General features: G+C 40.3%; 1 protein-coding gene across 2 annotated transcripts in view; it reads left to right on the forward strand.

Moving 5' to 3' along the window:
* Positions 1-15,939, forward strand: part of tet3 (tet methylcytosine dioxygenase 3) — a 350,637-nt gene that overhangs the window by 261,937 nt on the left and 72,761 nt on the right. For both annotated transcript variants that reach the window (XM_080217173.1, XM_080217174.1), the window contains one exon: positions 940-1,030. In XM_080217173.1, coding sequence (XP_080073299.1) covers positions 940-1,030 — 91 coding nt within the window. The remainder of the gene's footprint in view (positions 1-939; positions 1,031-15,939) is intronic.

The following is a 15,939-nucleotide window of genomic DNA, read 5'->3' on the forward strand; positions in this document are numbered from 1 at the left end:
TCTTGCAAAGACAGGTGACCACCAAGTAGACTAACAGTTTATTAAGGTTAGTAATTGTGTACAGAGAGTGACATAAATGCTACCATATGATGCCAGACTTTTACCTGGTTAGGAAAACCTGCAGTCATCTTCTAGGATTGGCCTCCATTAGCCACAACCATCTTTTTTGTGCTGGATATGGCTTCAACAAGTAGAGAGGTTTCCCCTGGTGTTCACTGACTCCAGTTTTGCTCGGGCTCCTTGACGCTACACTCAGTTAAGTGCTGTCTTGATGTCAATGGCAGTCTCTCTCACCTCACTTCTTGAATTCAGCTCTTTTGTCCATGTTTGGACCATGGCTATAATGAAGTCAGGAGCTGACTTGCCCTGGTGAAACCCAAAATAGGTGTTAAGTAAGCAAGTTATGGCTGACTAACTGCCATTTGATAGTGTTGTTGATGACCACTTCTATCACTTTCTGAAGACTGAGAGTAGACTGCTGGTGCACTAATTGGCCTGATTGGATTTGTCCTGCGTTTTGTAGGAATGAAGTTGCTCTCGCTCAAGAGAAGGCAACCAAGTATCTTTAGGTGCTGGCATGTGATTGTTTTCCCTCATCTATAATATTCCAGAATTCAGTGATATGTGACTTTAGTTTCTGTCTCATTCCAATGTGCTGTCTTGTTATGTATTTGAATTTTGAGACTCATGGGCCTCACTTGGCATGTCCTCCCTTGGCAGATGCAGGCTATTTATAATGCCATTTAATTTGCTGGGACCATAATATTCCACCAGACGGGATGGGCCCAAAATCCTGGCCTTAGACTCATTGGAACTGAAAATCCAAAACTTTGTCAGCATGATTTGAAAGTGATTCCTGATTCTATATTGTGCATAGTCTTGACAAGTAGAGATCTAAAAAGTTCACTTATTTCCTATTTGTTTTAATTTTTATTGCAGAGCAAATCATAGAAAAAGATGAAGGCCCATACTATACACATCTTGGCTCTGGACCCACTGTGGCAGCAATTCGAGAACTAATGGAAGAAAGGTATGTTAAAAACAAATTTCTATCCTTTTTTGAAATGGATATGGGCCACATGATGAGAAATAAGGTTCACAGATAACTAGAATCAGCAAATAATATTAGAGCAATGTATAATTCAAAAATAAATAATATCAGACTGGGACAAATTGGAGGCAGTTTAAGATGAGTTTGCAACGCGTGCATGAAAATGCACATAGATGGTAGACAATGTTGATAAGCTACAGGCACAAGTCACCACATGGGATTCTGATGCAATGAAACAAAATACCCTAGCCTTGGAGAAGGATATGTAGTCAATATAGAAAGACGAGGGACAATTTGGTTATAGCTAAGGGACAATAGAGAGTTACTATGCAACTGGGTACATACTTGCGGCTACAAAGTAATGGAAGCGAGATCGAGGAACAAATGTTCAGGTAAATTAAAAGAAGATGCAAAAAAAAAGCCTTGCTAATCAAGGACCTAATATAGACTAGGATAGTAACAGAGTAAAGGGCAAAACGAGGGATTTCTGAAATGTGTATGAGAACTTGCTTGATCAGCATAGTGGCCACCCAATGAGAAAAGAAGCAATACTGGATATTGTTTTGGGGCTTGAAGCAAGTACAGCATGTTTCAGTCGAAAACATTTGGAGAACAGTGATCATAACATCATCAAGGTTTAAAATAGTTATGGAAAAGGACAAAGTACAAGCAATTGTAAGAATATCTAACTGGAGGAAGATTAATTCAGGTGAGCTGAAACATTATCTGACCCACAAAGATTAAATCTAAAATTGGCAATTAAAACTGCCATTAAACAATGGGAACCTTTCAAAGAGGCAAAGGTTTGTATATAGAGTTAGATTTCCCTAGAAGATTAAATGTTGAGATTAAAATGAGACAGGAAAAGGAGACTTGACAATTTCAAGGTTCCTAACATAGTACGAAACAAGCTGAATATAAAAAGTACAAAGGAGATCAAAAAGAAGTAAGGAACAAAAGAAAAATGAAAAGAATTTTCTTTAAATGAAAGATCAGTGCTTGGCCCTCAACTTATATAAATGACTTGGATGAAGGGGTGGATGCCAGATTTAATGATGTCACATAGGTAAGAAAGTAAGTTCTGAAGAGGACACAAGGAGGCCACAAAAAGATATAGATATGTTAAATGAGTGGGCAAAGGTCTGGCAAATGGAGTACGATGTGGAAAATTGTCCATTTTGACAGGAGGAATAAAACAGACACATTTTCCAGTGAGATTGAAGAGATGTGAGGTGCAGAGGAATCGGAGTAGCTTAATGTATGAACCACAAACGGATAGTATGCAAGTTTAGTAAATAATTATGAAAACTAATAGAATGTCATTGTTTATTGTGAGGGGAATTGAATACAAAAGTAGGGAAGTTATGCTTCAGTTACACAAAGCATGAATGAGACCACGTCTGGAGTAATGTGTACAGTATTAGTCTCCTGATTTAAGGAAGGATGTAAATATGTTGGAAGCAGTTCAGAGGAAGTTTACCAGACTAATACCTGGAATTGCTGGTTTGTCATATGAGGAAAAGCTAAACAGGCGAGGCTTAGATCTGCCAGAGAGTAGAAGAATAAGAGGTGACATAGAGTCATAGAGGTTTGCAGCATGGAAACAGGCTCTTCGGCCCAACTTGTCCATGCCGTCTTTTTTTTTTAAACCCCTAAAATAATCCCAATTGTCCGCATTTGGCCAATATCCCCCAATAACCAACTTATCTATGTAACGATCTAAATGCTTCTTAAAAGACAAAATTGTACCCGTCTCTATTGCTACCTCTGGCAGCTTATTCCAGACACTCACCGATCTGTGTGTGAAGAAATTGCCCCCTGGACACTTTTGTATTTCTCCCCCTCACCTTAAACCTATGCCCTCTAATTTTAGATTCCCATACGTTTGGGAAAATATATTGACTATCTACCTTATTTATGCCCCTCATTATTTTATAAATCTCTATAAGGTCACTCCTCATCCTTCTACGCTCCAGAGAGAACTTACAAGATCATTGACAGGTTTGATATTGAGAGAATGTTTGTTTCCTCTTGTGGGAGAGTCTGGAACATTTCAAAATGTTTCAAAATAAAGGATCATTTAAAGCAGAGATGAGGAAAAATCTCTCTCATATATCTTTGGAATTTTTCCTGAAAAGGTGGTGAAAGCAGAGTATTTGAATATTTTTAAGACAGAGGTGAATAGATTCTTGGGGTTGACGGGTTATTGCAGTTAAGTGGGATGCAGATTTGACATTACAATCAGATCAGCTGTGCCCTGCCTTAAAGAACAGAATGGCTTACTCCAGTTGCTCGTTTGATTATGAATTTGGAAGAGAGGGAATGAATAGCCTAATGACTTGCATAAAGGGGAACCCAAAACCTTTTTTACAAACTCAAATAGTGAAAAAGTAATTAAGGAAAAGGTAGGGCCGATTAGATTAAAAATAGATATGGAAAGGTTTGGTAGCACTTGAAGTGGAAAAGTTCTCCATGGGATGCATTCCAAATCACAGAGAAGGGTTGAAATTCCAGTGCCTCTGGTTACAATCACGGGGACTACATCAGAGAAGTGAACATTACAAAAGTTGCACTCCTAGTTAAAAAACAGAGCAATAAACCTGACAAAAAAAGAACAGTCAACTTAATGTCAGTGGTGGGGTAATTTTTGGAGCCAATATTCCAAGACAAAGTTGATCAGAAAATGTTAAGAAATGAACATCAGCACAGATTTGTTGAAGCATAGGTGTTTGAACTTGATTGAGTTATTTGATGAAGTAATGGAGAGGACTAACAAGCGTATTGCTCTTCATATTAATAAGTATGCATTTTCAAAACGTATCTGACAAAGTGCAGCATAAGACCTATTAGCAAAATTAAAGGCCATGAGATCAAAGAGATAGCAGCTGTAAGGACAAAATTGGCTAAGGAAAGAAAGCAGAAAGCAGTAAAAGTTTTTTTTCATGAGGGTGGTGGTGTTTCCTGGGATTGGTATTATACCCACTGCTCTTTTTGATGTGTGTTAATGATCTTCCCTTTATTGTGAGATGATGTGTGTAGTTCAGTAGGTCTCACACAAAGGTTCTGAGTCCAGTATAATTTAACAGTAAGTGTTTATTAACTACTAGCAACAAAAACATATATATAGTCAAAGATCTAAGTTAGGAGCTGTCTGCATGTTTGCCTCTACACATATATCTGTGCAGTCCAAGACTGGATATATTAACTTTTCTCCCCTCTGGAAGCCAGTTACAACTGCTGAAGGAGCAATGGACTCTGATGACTGGGTAAATAAACCTTGATGAATAGGAGGTTGTTTTGGATGTGGTCATTCTAGTGTTTGATTAGTTGAGCTTAATTCTTCTTTTTCAATTTTTGGAACTTAACCACTTCTTCTCAACTTTCCATCTGGTATTATTGATGGTCATTGATTCATCTTGTTCCTGATAGGGAGAACAAGTTCGCATTTCATTGTAGTGCTCATTCTGTTTTCCTTCCTCTGTGTAATTTGCCATGATGCACTGGGATGGAGGATGCCTCTTCCTATTGTGTGGATTTGAGTTATCAAAAGGCTCACCTTGCAATTTAGCTTTCTGGACAACAATGTTTTCACTGGTTAGCTTCCTTGCCTCACTGAGGTGTGCTGCAGTCGGTTGGTGACTGCTTCTCAACTACAGCATCATCTGACTAACTAGCTGGATGTTGCAGCATCTGTATTGGGCTGTATTGAGGTCTTTTACCAACAGATGTTGGAGTTGGATGTTAAGGCTTTTCTTGCTACTGGTTCATCTCTTGGCTATATTTCATTTAAGACATCATGGTAACCATCTGAGTGGTTGGCTAGTCTGACCAAAGAGGAGCTTCTGGTAATGGACAATCCAGCTGTGCAAAGACAGAAGACAAATCAGGGTTAAGTCCCACTCAAAAGTATTTTTTCTGTTGGGGCTCAGAGGAAAGTACAATTCTGTGTAATTGATGGCAGAGGTTGACTTAACATTGCCTGAAGGTTTGGGGTAGCACAAGCAATTCTGCTGAGAAGAAAAAAAGACTGGTTATGGATGTCGTACATGACTTCAAAGGTTTGTTTGTTGTCTACTTTAAAAGTTCCAGAATCATATTGTGTCTGTCATTCATAGCCAGAAAGCCCTCAGCCACAATTCCTTACCTGAGAGGACCAGAACACTGGCTCATTTATCCAATTTAAAGTTTAGGAGATGATTATTAACCAAGATGTTTGCATTCCAGAATGAAATCCTTGATCTTTGATGTCACCTAATAAGTATGGTTGTGTTTCCTCTTGGTATAGTGCCTTAACCTTGAGAATTGTTTTGGTATCATGTCTGTGTCTACTGTTTTAGCTTTGCGTAGCTTTCTGAAATTGTCCTGTGTGGTTCCAATTAAAATACAGTCATTGATCACATTTATGAGGTTGCTTGGTTCCACAGAGATGGCATGGTTGCCCACCATCTAGTGGTCAGTTAAGGTATAATTTCTTTTGACTGCTGTATCACTTGCTGGACAGTGCAGATTGTTCTGTATCCTGGCTTGCTTTCACCTCTTAAAATGGATCGATGCTGTAAATGGGTTTCAGATTTCCTAATAATTTGAATGATATTTTCAAGGGTCAAATTTTCCTTAGCTTGGATCATATTTGAGAGTGCACCGTCTGCCACTCCGACAACAGTTTTGTCCTTGATTTGCTCTGATCTCAATCATCATAGTCACAGTGCTCACCAATCCATACAGCTCATTAATGAAGGAGTCAACAGGTTCTCCTGGCTGCTGAACACATCTGTTAAACTTTTGTCTTTCAAGGATCTTGTAACTGTTCGAATTAAAATGTGTGTTAAATGATTTTAAAACTTCAAATCTTTTATGAACAAATGAAATAGGAACAACAGTAGGCCATTTGATAAGATAAAAGCTGATCTGTTTATCTTTCAAGTTCTACATTCCCATCTTTACCTCAAGAATCTTTAGTTCACTTGCCTACCAAGAATCTATCTTCCGCCACCTTAAAAATATTCAATGACCCTGGCTCCACTACCATCTGAGGCACAGACCCTGATTTTACCTGCATGCCTGCCCCGAATTCTCCGTTTGCCTTGGGCCGTGATCTTATGAGCCTCAGGCAGGTGTGCTGGTAAAATTCCAGCCAGAGGGTTCCAAAGTCACACAACTCAGAGAGAAAGGAATTCTCCTCAGTTCTGTCTGAAAAAGGATATCTCTAACTTTAACTTTAAAATAGCTATTATAACATCAGCAATTGGATCTACTCAATAAAGAAATGTGTTTACCTGTTCAGCTTCTGTCTTTTTGTCTAGACCTGAAGGAATCACGTATCTAAGGAACTTCTTTCTCCAAGTCCCCAATTTTGTGATTGGTGGACCTTGTATGAGTATAAACTAGGCTGGTCAGGTAGATGTTTGATCCATAGACATTTAAAATTCAAGCTGTGTACAGCTTGGAATGCTGTAAGGAAATCCACGATGGTGCTGCGGTATGCTTCCTCTTAGTGAAGTTTCCTGCAATTAGTTTTTAGCAGGATACCACAGTAATTGCATCTTGATTACTGTAGTGAATCCTTAAATCAGCCTGAGTCTTCCCTAAAGTATCTAAGTATTTTTAGGTCATGAAACCATTGATTCTGACTATTTCTGAGTCTTTTAACTCCCAATTTGTTCAGAGCAAGCTCAGCCGCCATGTGATCAGGCGATGACTCAAAACCAAGGGCTGTTGACAATATGTTTTAAAATGGCAATTCTGACTGCGGCTGACTTAAGTCTTCTCAAAACTCATTCTGGCCAAAAACTAAGGTTTTCTAGCTCACCTCTGCTAGTGTTTCTAGACTTTGCATTCCTGGGTATTGGATCCAGACTTTAAAGGGTTTCAGTGGAGTCTTCTGCTGCAGTTTTAGTTGTATTTCTGCCTTCTGCTTTGGAGCTTTGCTCTGGTGATATCCTATGTGCCTTCACTTCTGATGCTTTGTCAGGTCAGAATTCTGCTCGTTTAATTTTCCAAGTTTTTAATGTCTTTTGCAGTCGCTGTGAGGTTCTGGGTTGTTCTGATCACGATCACCATGTTGTTTGCTGTGGTAGGTCTCACAAAGACGTTTGGAGTCTTGCATAGTTTCATAGTAGTGTTTATTAATTACTATATTTATCAAAGGAGCTCTCTCCGTGTTTACCTTCACACACATCTCTGTTCAATAACTGACTGCCCTCTAGATTCAGATCATGTGTCCATTTACATCACAAAGTGGGACGGTACTATACCCAGTCCCATATTAACTCTTTCCATGCCAGATCCTATACTAGATTTGGGTATAAAGGACATAAGTTTACAGATGATAGAATACTCAACAGTTTAACAATAGGGAGGCCGGCAACACCAAATCCCTAGGGTGCAGAAGGAATCCTTTCAGCCCATCAAGCCTGCGTCATCAACAATCCCGCCCCAGGCCCGATCCCTATACATTTATCCTGCTAAACCCCTCTGACAGTAAGGGTCAATTTATCAAGGCCGCTCAACCTAATCCACACATCTTTGAACTGTGGGAGGAAACTGAAGCACCCATGTAGACACGGGGAGAACGTGCAAATTCCACACAGTCACCCGAAGCTGGAATTGAACCCGGATCCTTAGGACTGTGAGGCAGCGGTCTTACCACTGTGCCACTCACAGACCTCAATACGACATTGATAGATTAGTAAAATGGGTAGTCGTAAGGCAGATGAAATATGACAATGAAATGTTATCAGGATGAATGAGAGGCAGAAAAAAGTATTTTAGAGGGGTGGAAAGAATGGAGATCCATGGATTCATATCATTGAAGGTTTCAGTACAAGCTGAAAAGATTATTTTTTTAAAAAAGCAGGTAGGATCTTTGGTTTTATCAATAGAGTGCAAAAATAAGAAGGTTATGATAACTCTTTACTAAAGTGGTTAGGCCTCAGTTTGCCATTGTTCAATTGGGGTACCATGCTTTAGAAAAGATGCCTAGGTATTGGTAACAGCATAGAAGAGATTTACAAAAATGGTAACAGGGATGTGGGACCTCCATTAAGTGGCAAAGGAGATATTCAAAATTATGAATATACAAGGAGAAACTGTTTCCATTCAGAGAGTAGCCCAAGTGACTGGCCAAAGAACCTGAGGCAACATTGAGTTCAGTTCAATTCAGATAATTAAATAGATCTGGAAATAAAAACCTGGTATCTACAGTGGTGACCATGGAAATACTGAATTATTGTAAAACTCATCAGGCAGGATTTTTTGGATGTTTGAGGTTTCCTGTCCCACTCCCTGAAGAGTCACAGGAAAACCGATACCAGTTGCCCTGCAGCTATTTAACACTAATCAGGGCATTTATTAGCTAGGGCAAGACTTCTACCCCCATCTGGTTAATGCTTTGAAGTCTCAGCAGTGCTAGGTTCCCACACCATGTTAAAAAGTTATGAAAGCTGCAGCTAACTCAAATCATTGTTGTAAACAGGTAAATTTTAGTAGTTTCCTTTTAATTTATATAAGCCTAATTACCTGCCAATCTTGTACTCCAGACAAACTGTGTGGAAACTCTGGTTCCCTGTTGCCTCAATTCTTGTTCAGAACAGTATATTTGGTTCCTTCAATATGTCAATATTACCTTATCTCTGAACATAGTGCCTCTCAGTCCCAAGGAGGAAAGGAAGCAACAATAACAGCAATTATTTGTATTACTATAGAGTCTTTAATGTAAAAGAAGGTTCCAAGGTGCTTCACAAATATTAAGGCTCATGATAAGCATAAACACAGATCAAGCGAAAGAAGGAGCAATTGGAGGGGGGGGGGGGGGGGGGGGGGGGGTAGAAAAATGTTTAGTCAAAAGTTTGGGTTTTAAGGAAGGTCTTAAAGAGGAGGCAGCAGTGGAGGAAATTAGGATGCATGCATCATATCATGGGAGCTAGGTGGCTGAAGACTGGGGCAAAGAGGGCAAGTATACAAAATGAAGGAATAAATAGAAACATAGACAAACTACAGCACAAATAGGCCCTTCAGCCCACAAGTTGCATCGAACATGCCCCTACGTACTAGGCATACCTATAACCCTCCATCTTACTAAGTTCCATGTACTTATCCAAAAGTCTCTTCAAAGACCCTATCGAATCCTCCTCCTCCACCACCACCAGCAACCGATTCCATGCACTCACCACCCTCTGAGTGAAAAACTTCCCCCTTACATCTCCTCTGTACCTAGTACCCAGCACCCTAAACCTGTGTCCTCTTGTGGCAACCATTTCAGCTCTGGGAAAAAGCCTCTGAGAATCCACTCAAACAATACCTCTCATCATCTTATACACCTCTATCAGGCCACCCCTCATCCTTCATCTCTCAACCTATCCTCATATGGCAAAATGTTCATGTGTAAAGCACCTTATTGTATTCTTATGATATCTCCTAACTCAATGGTAATGGTCCCATAAACTGCCATTTAGCATAAAAGAATAGTCACCAACAGAATAGTCATTTCAAGACTACATGAGCAGGCATGAATTAGGCCTGTTTACAATTTACCAGTTTACAACGATAACTTGAGTTAGCTGTAGCTTTCATAACTTTTTCACAAGATGTGGTAAGGGAACTCGGGCAGCACTAAGAATAATGGAAACAAATTCCTCCATTAATCACATATAAACTGAACATCAATAAATTTTCAAGAAGAAAAGCTGAATGCAAGTAAATGATTTTGAAAAGATTGCATAGCGATAGTTCTGTAGGTTTCTTTCTCATGTTGTTTCCTTCACCATCTGCTGCAAACCCAACACATCAACTATGTCCTTTAAAACTCAGTAAAAAGTCTGAGAACACCAGGTTTTAGTCCAACCGATTTATTTGATAGTAAACTCACAAGCTTTTGAGGTTTCCCTCTTCGTCAGGTGAATGGAGCATTCACCTGACAAAGAGGGAAACCTCGAAAGCTTGTGAGTTTACTATCAAATAAATCGGTTGGACTAAAACCTGGTGTTATCAGACTTTTTACTGTGTTTACCCCAGTCCAACGCCAGCACATCCACATCATCTTTAAAACTCAGCCAGCTCAGTTAGTAATCGTGCTACCAAGTCAGTCTTGGTGACGGACATTGAAGTTCCCCACTAAGAGTACATTTTGTGACCTTCCCTACCAAGAGTACATTTTGTGACCTTCCCTCCCTGGCTGCTGCTTCCAAGTGATGTTCAACATGAAAGGAGTGCTGATTCATCAGCTGATGGAGAACACAGGTGGCGCTAGGTGCTAATCAGTAGAAGGTTTTCTTGCCCGTGTTTGACCAGATTCCATAGGATTTCCTGGGATTCAGCGTCAATGTTGAGGAATCTAAGGGCAACTCCCTCCTGACTGTATATGCTATGCCACCACCTGAGGTGGTGTCTGGTAGCTGTAATCCATGAGAATGATTATATCAGGCTGTTACTCAGCTAGTCTGTGGAACAGCTCTCCAGGAGACCCCAGATGTTAGGAGGAATTTGCAGTGTTACAGGGTTGGGCATTGTTGTTTCTGGTGCCTAGGTCAGGTGATCCATTCAGTTTTGTTCCTTAATGGCTTTTCTGTAGCAGTGACCTGCTAGGCCATTTAAGAGTCATTGCTATGGATCTGGGGGTACAAATTTCTCTGAAGGGCATTAGCAATGGGTTTCATGACCACCATTACTAGAAGTCCACCAGATTTAAAACTGTCTCCCTAGAGCATTAGCCTGGGCTACTGGATTACTTGTCTAGTGATATTACCACGACATCACCATCTTCCCCATGCATTAATATGGTGGAAGTGATGAGCAACAGGAAACCCTTAACCATAATTATCTGGGACAATAGGGAATTGTGGTAAAATCAGTGTACATTGTGTCCATTTGTCTAGTGCAAAAATGACATTTAACAGTGAAGGCCCAATCCCAATCTGCACATACATTTGTTCTACTGCTAAATTGCATCAGGAACATTTGATTTAGAATTTAAATACTTTTATATGTTACTGTGAGAAGCAGGAATGATCTCTTTCATTCCTTTGCTGTCTCCACATTATCCCAATCACTTTATCCACCCCTTTTGTTGTGAATCCATTCCATCCCTTGGCCTTACTTATGAGTCACTGATGGCGAAACAAGACTTTTGGTATCCATTTTATTCAAACAGTTGCATTGCCTTTGGAAATAGGATAGGCTTTATCAGCTTGTCTATATTATTAAGGTCCTGGCCTACCGGTTCAGATGTAACATGTTGCAGCCTTCACACATGAAGCTGTGCTGACAGCTTTCTATTCAATTATCCTTTTCTGATGCTTCTAGTAGGTATTCACATTTGATAAAAGGTTGAAGTCTTGAATGGGCCAGGCCTCTACTCAGAGTTGTAGGGGAAAATACTGGTTAAATTGGCAGTACTTCTGATAGCGAAACAGTCTTAATGAAAAAGCAAGCTTTGGCTTAGGTGCTGGCCAGGCTTCAGTAAAATGTTGGCCAAATGAAATGAATGTCTGATGAAAAGACTGGTCGGCATTTTCCTAAAAAAACGGCACAAGGTCAGGTTATGACTGAAATCCGGCATGTTTTTCCACAGAGAAACATCCAGCTTTTCTCTCCAGATCTTAAATCATTGAATCCCTAAAGTACAGAAGAAGCCATTTGGCCCATCAAGTCTGCACCAAGTCTCTGACAGAGTGTCTTCCCCAGACCCTCTCCCCTGCCCTATCCCCATAATCCCCATAATGTTTGCCCCATAATCCCTATCTTACACCTTTGGACACTAAGGAGCAACTCGACATGACCAGTCCACCTAACCTACACATCTTTGGACTGTGGAGGAAACCCACACAGGCATGGGGAGAACATGCCAACCTGTTCACACAGGTAGTCACCCAAGGCTTGGGTCCCTGGTGCTGTGAGGCAGCAGTGCTAACCACTGTGCCACCCCAAACAAGGAGGCATGTTTGGCATTGTCATTCTTGAGGGGTGATGCCTAAAGTCACCAGCAAGAACAGCTCCAGAGAGATCAGGGCACCATTTTTAAAGGGCACCCTGATCACAAGGTTATGAGGCAGACTTCCCTTCACCACCCCTAACAGATATTGCCCCACCTTACATAATCACCAGCAATCTCCCCACCATTCCCCCTCAATCATCCCCCGGCTGCCTGGTCCACATCCTGGCAGCGCTTGGCTAAACTGGCTTCCTCACATCCCAGTGTGGTCATCTTGACTGCTGCACAGCACTAGTGATTCACGTCAGCATGAATATCATGCCAGTGGGGAAGGGAGGCATCTGATGTACTGGAAGGTAAGGAATAGCATGAAATGTACTTAAATTGATGGTAATTATGTTCATGCCCTCATTGGGCATCAACCTGATTACATCACTAACAGGGGATGGGGAAGATTTCATTTTGAAAAATTGATATAATTCTGCACAAATCCCATTATGGTCCTCTTGTAAGAGTTAGTGGCCACAATGGGATTTATGCCCATGCTGCACGGGCAATGAAAATCCAGTCTTTATTTACAAAACAGGGCTAATTACTTTGTACTAAAGGGAGGTTTGCTGGAAAAGCCAAACTTTCACCCACTCAGGAAAATAGTGTAGTATTGACATGCTGTGCTTGGTTGGAGTCATTAGGTTGCATTTTAGCTTCATTTGAAGCAATTTTTAAAAGCAGCAGCCCGGCTTTTTGGCTAAGATGCAAATGAAATCAAGCCTTGGAGGACGAGCTATGCCTACTCCAATCAGTTTGGATTATATAGATCAAGCCCAAGACAGGAGATGAGAGCCATGTCTTGTCATCTTGGATCAGGAGTGTCTCAACTTGGTGAGACTCTGAATTGGACTTGATTTGATTGAATTGGAATAAAAACAAAAAAAATTGTAATCTTGTTAGAATACATAAGGGTACATGTGAGGATCATAATATTGATTTCAATTAACAACGGAGTCTCATCATTACATCCCACTGCATAATGTTACTAGGTGTCAAATATTGGATCACAAAAAGCAAAACTAAATTCCTTATCCTGAAATCATTTTGCAAGGAGATTGATGATGCTAACTGAAGAGAATATCTAAGAAGGATCTGAAATTTGGGTGGCACAATAGCACAGTGGTTACCACTGCTGCTTCACAGCTCCAGGGACCTGGGTTCAGTTCTCAGCTTGGGTCACTGTTTGTGTGGAGTTTGCACATTCTCCTTGTGTCTGTGTGTGTTTCCTCTGGGTGCTCCGGTTTCCTCCCACAGTCCAAAGAGGTGCGGGTTAGGTTGATTGGCCATGCTAAAATTGCCCCTTTGTGTCCTGAGATGCGTAGGTTAGAGAGATTAGCGGGTAAATATGTCGGGATACAGGGGTAGGGCCTGGGTGGGATTGTGGTCAGTGTAAACTCGATAGGCCAAATGGCCTCTTTCTGCAATGTAGGTTTTCTACGATTCTATGGTATTGAAATTAAATTTGGAGAAAAATGATCATGTGGTATTGGGTAACATCTAACTTAAAGGGATATGTGGAAGAGCAGCATGAAAGCTCGAGCAACAGGGTGGTATGGTGGCACAGTGATTCGCACTGCTGCCTCACAGCGCCACGGATCTGGGTTCTATTTCAGTGACTCTTGGGTGACTGGGCAGAGTTTGCATGTTCTCCCTTGTGTCTGTGTGGGTTTCCTCCCACAGTCCAAAGGTGTGTGGGTTAGGAGGATTGGTCATGATAAATTACCCCCTATTGTCCTAAAGCATGTAGGTTAGGGGATAATTACTTGAGGTTACTGGGATAGGGCTTGGGTAAGATACTCTGTCAGAGAGTAGGTACAGACCTGATGGGCTAAATTACCTCCTCCTGCACTGTAGGGATTCTATGGTTCAACTACGAAAAGGATAGAGTTTCAAATTCATATTTTTGCATTATGTTTCGAAACAGTCGAAAATGAAAGCAACTTTGGCAAACACTTTTTCAAAGCCCTTAAAGGTAAAGAATGCGACCAATTCAAGATGAAATATTCATTAAGCAAAAAACAAAATACAAGAAATATCAAGATAGAATTCAAATTATCCATATTTCACATTATCCAAAACACACAACTAGTTCTGCTCAGTCCTCATTACTGAACACACTGTTGTTTGTGGCATCATGACAAATGTGTACATTTGCTGCCAGACCACACATTTGCATGCATTAGAACTGAAGATTTGGATGCCATTCAATATATTTCTCTGGGTCCAACTACCTCAATTTAAAGGACTTGCATGCCAAGCTGGACTGATTCAATTGGATCAATGGAAAGTAAGTTGAAGCCAGATTTACACTAAGCAGGCCTGAGGGAAAGCAACATCACAAAGGGAAGCTTCAAAAGAGAGAAGCTTTCTCCCAATGAGGTTGAAAACATTTCCAGTTATGTTCTGTTTCCCTTGGTAGAGTGTCTTCACATACGCTAAGTAAAGTTTATTTATTAGTCACAAATAAGGCTTACATTAATATTGCAATGAAGCTACTGTGAAATTTCCCTAGTCACCACACTCCGGCACCCGTTCAAGTCAATGCATCTAACCAGCACGTCTTTCAGACTGTGGGAGGAAACTGGAGCATCCAGAGAAAACCCACGCAGACACGGAGAGAACATGTAGACTCCTCAAAAGCTGGGAATTGAACCCAGTTCTCTTGCGCTGTGAGGCAGCAGTACTAACCACTGTGCTACCGTGCCATTCAGGAGCCACTATTTTTATGGCAGCACTCAATTTTTAAGTCCTGTGATGATCTACCATTCAACAGACTACAGATTGCAATTTAAAAATAACTTTTCACATGACTGACACTTTCACATCCTTTTCCGCTATGGAAAGGATCAGCTTCTCACGTGAGCACGTTTTCATAAGCACATAAGAGCTGTTTATGTTTCTGCATTGCAGGTTGCACTTCTTTTTCAAAAAGTAAATTAATATATATTTTATCATTAAGATTCTATGATGTGGCCCAGCAATGATTTTGCTTTCCATAAATAACAGTTTCAAACCTATTTTAAAAATTGTCCAACTTTGTTTGTGCACATGTCGAACCAATGGGAATATCCAATCTCCCTGTCATTTCTGCCCAAGCAGTTAACTAAATTTGCACAGAACCAAAATAATGAACACGTACATGTAGTTATGTTTTTACAAGTTCACTAGATACTTTTCTCATATTCATAAACAGCATGACTGAAAACAAGCTCTTTCTTTGCACAAACCAGCATGTGACTGAATACATTGAATATCGAGTGTTGTCTGCGTTGAAGAAAATCTCACTGTAATTAACTGATTGAATTGCCATCGCCCCTCATGTTCAATTCACAATCAGTTGGCAGAAGAATAAACTGTCAGAATGTGCAACTGAGAATATATACTATCAAAATCAAAACAAAAATACAGTTGTGGCAAATCATTGGAACAGATGTTGCTTGCTTAGAATATGTGCAACTTGAATTCTATAAGTATACAAAAATTAAAAATGATGTGACACTTCACTAACCTTCCTAATGATCTTAAAAAAAAGCACTCTATTTAATATAAAATCAATGTGAGGTCTTTCTAACCACTGCTCTGTAATCTCGAACTTGATGAGTACAAAAGAACTGGCTGTTCTGTGCCAGTAATGTGCTGGACAATAACTGTGTCCTTTATCCTCGACATTGGCTTAAAGTTGCCCAAGAAGAGATCGCAACGAAACAGCTCCCTTTAGAAACTTGCCTTCCACCTATTCCTAGAATAAAGCTAAACTATGAGAACCTGAGAGGTAGGACTGATTTATCAGTCTTTCGCAGCCAAGTAAACACCAACAATTATCAGCCTGTTAACTGATGGCTAACTAATCTTATTTAATTTTTTGAAGAGATCACTTGGTGGCCTGGAAAGTATCTAATTGATGTTTTTA

The sequence above is a fragment of the Carcharhinus amblyrhynchos genome, chromosome 34, assembly GCF_965287045.1.
Source record: "Carcharhinus amblyrhynchos chromosome 34, sCarAmb.v2.hapA, whole genome shotgun sequence".
In the NCBI taxonomy this organism is placed as follows: Eukaryota; Metazoa; Chordata; class Chondrichthyes; order Carcharhiniformes; family Carcharhinidae; genus Carcharhinus; species Carcharhinus amblyrhynchos.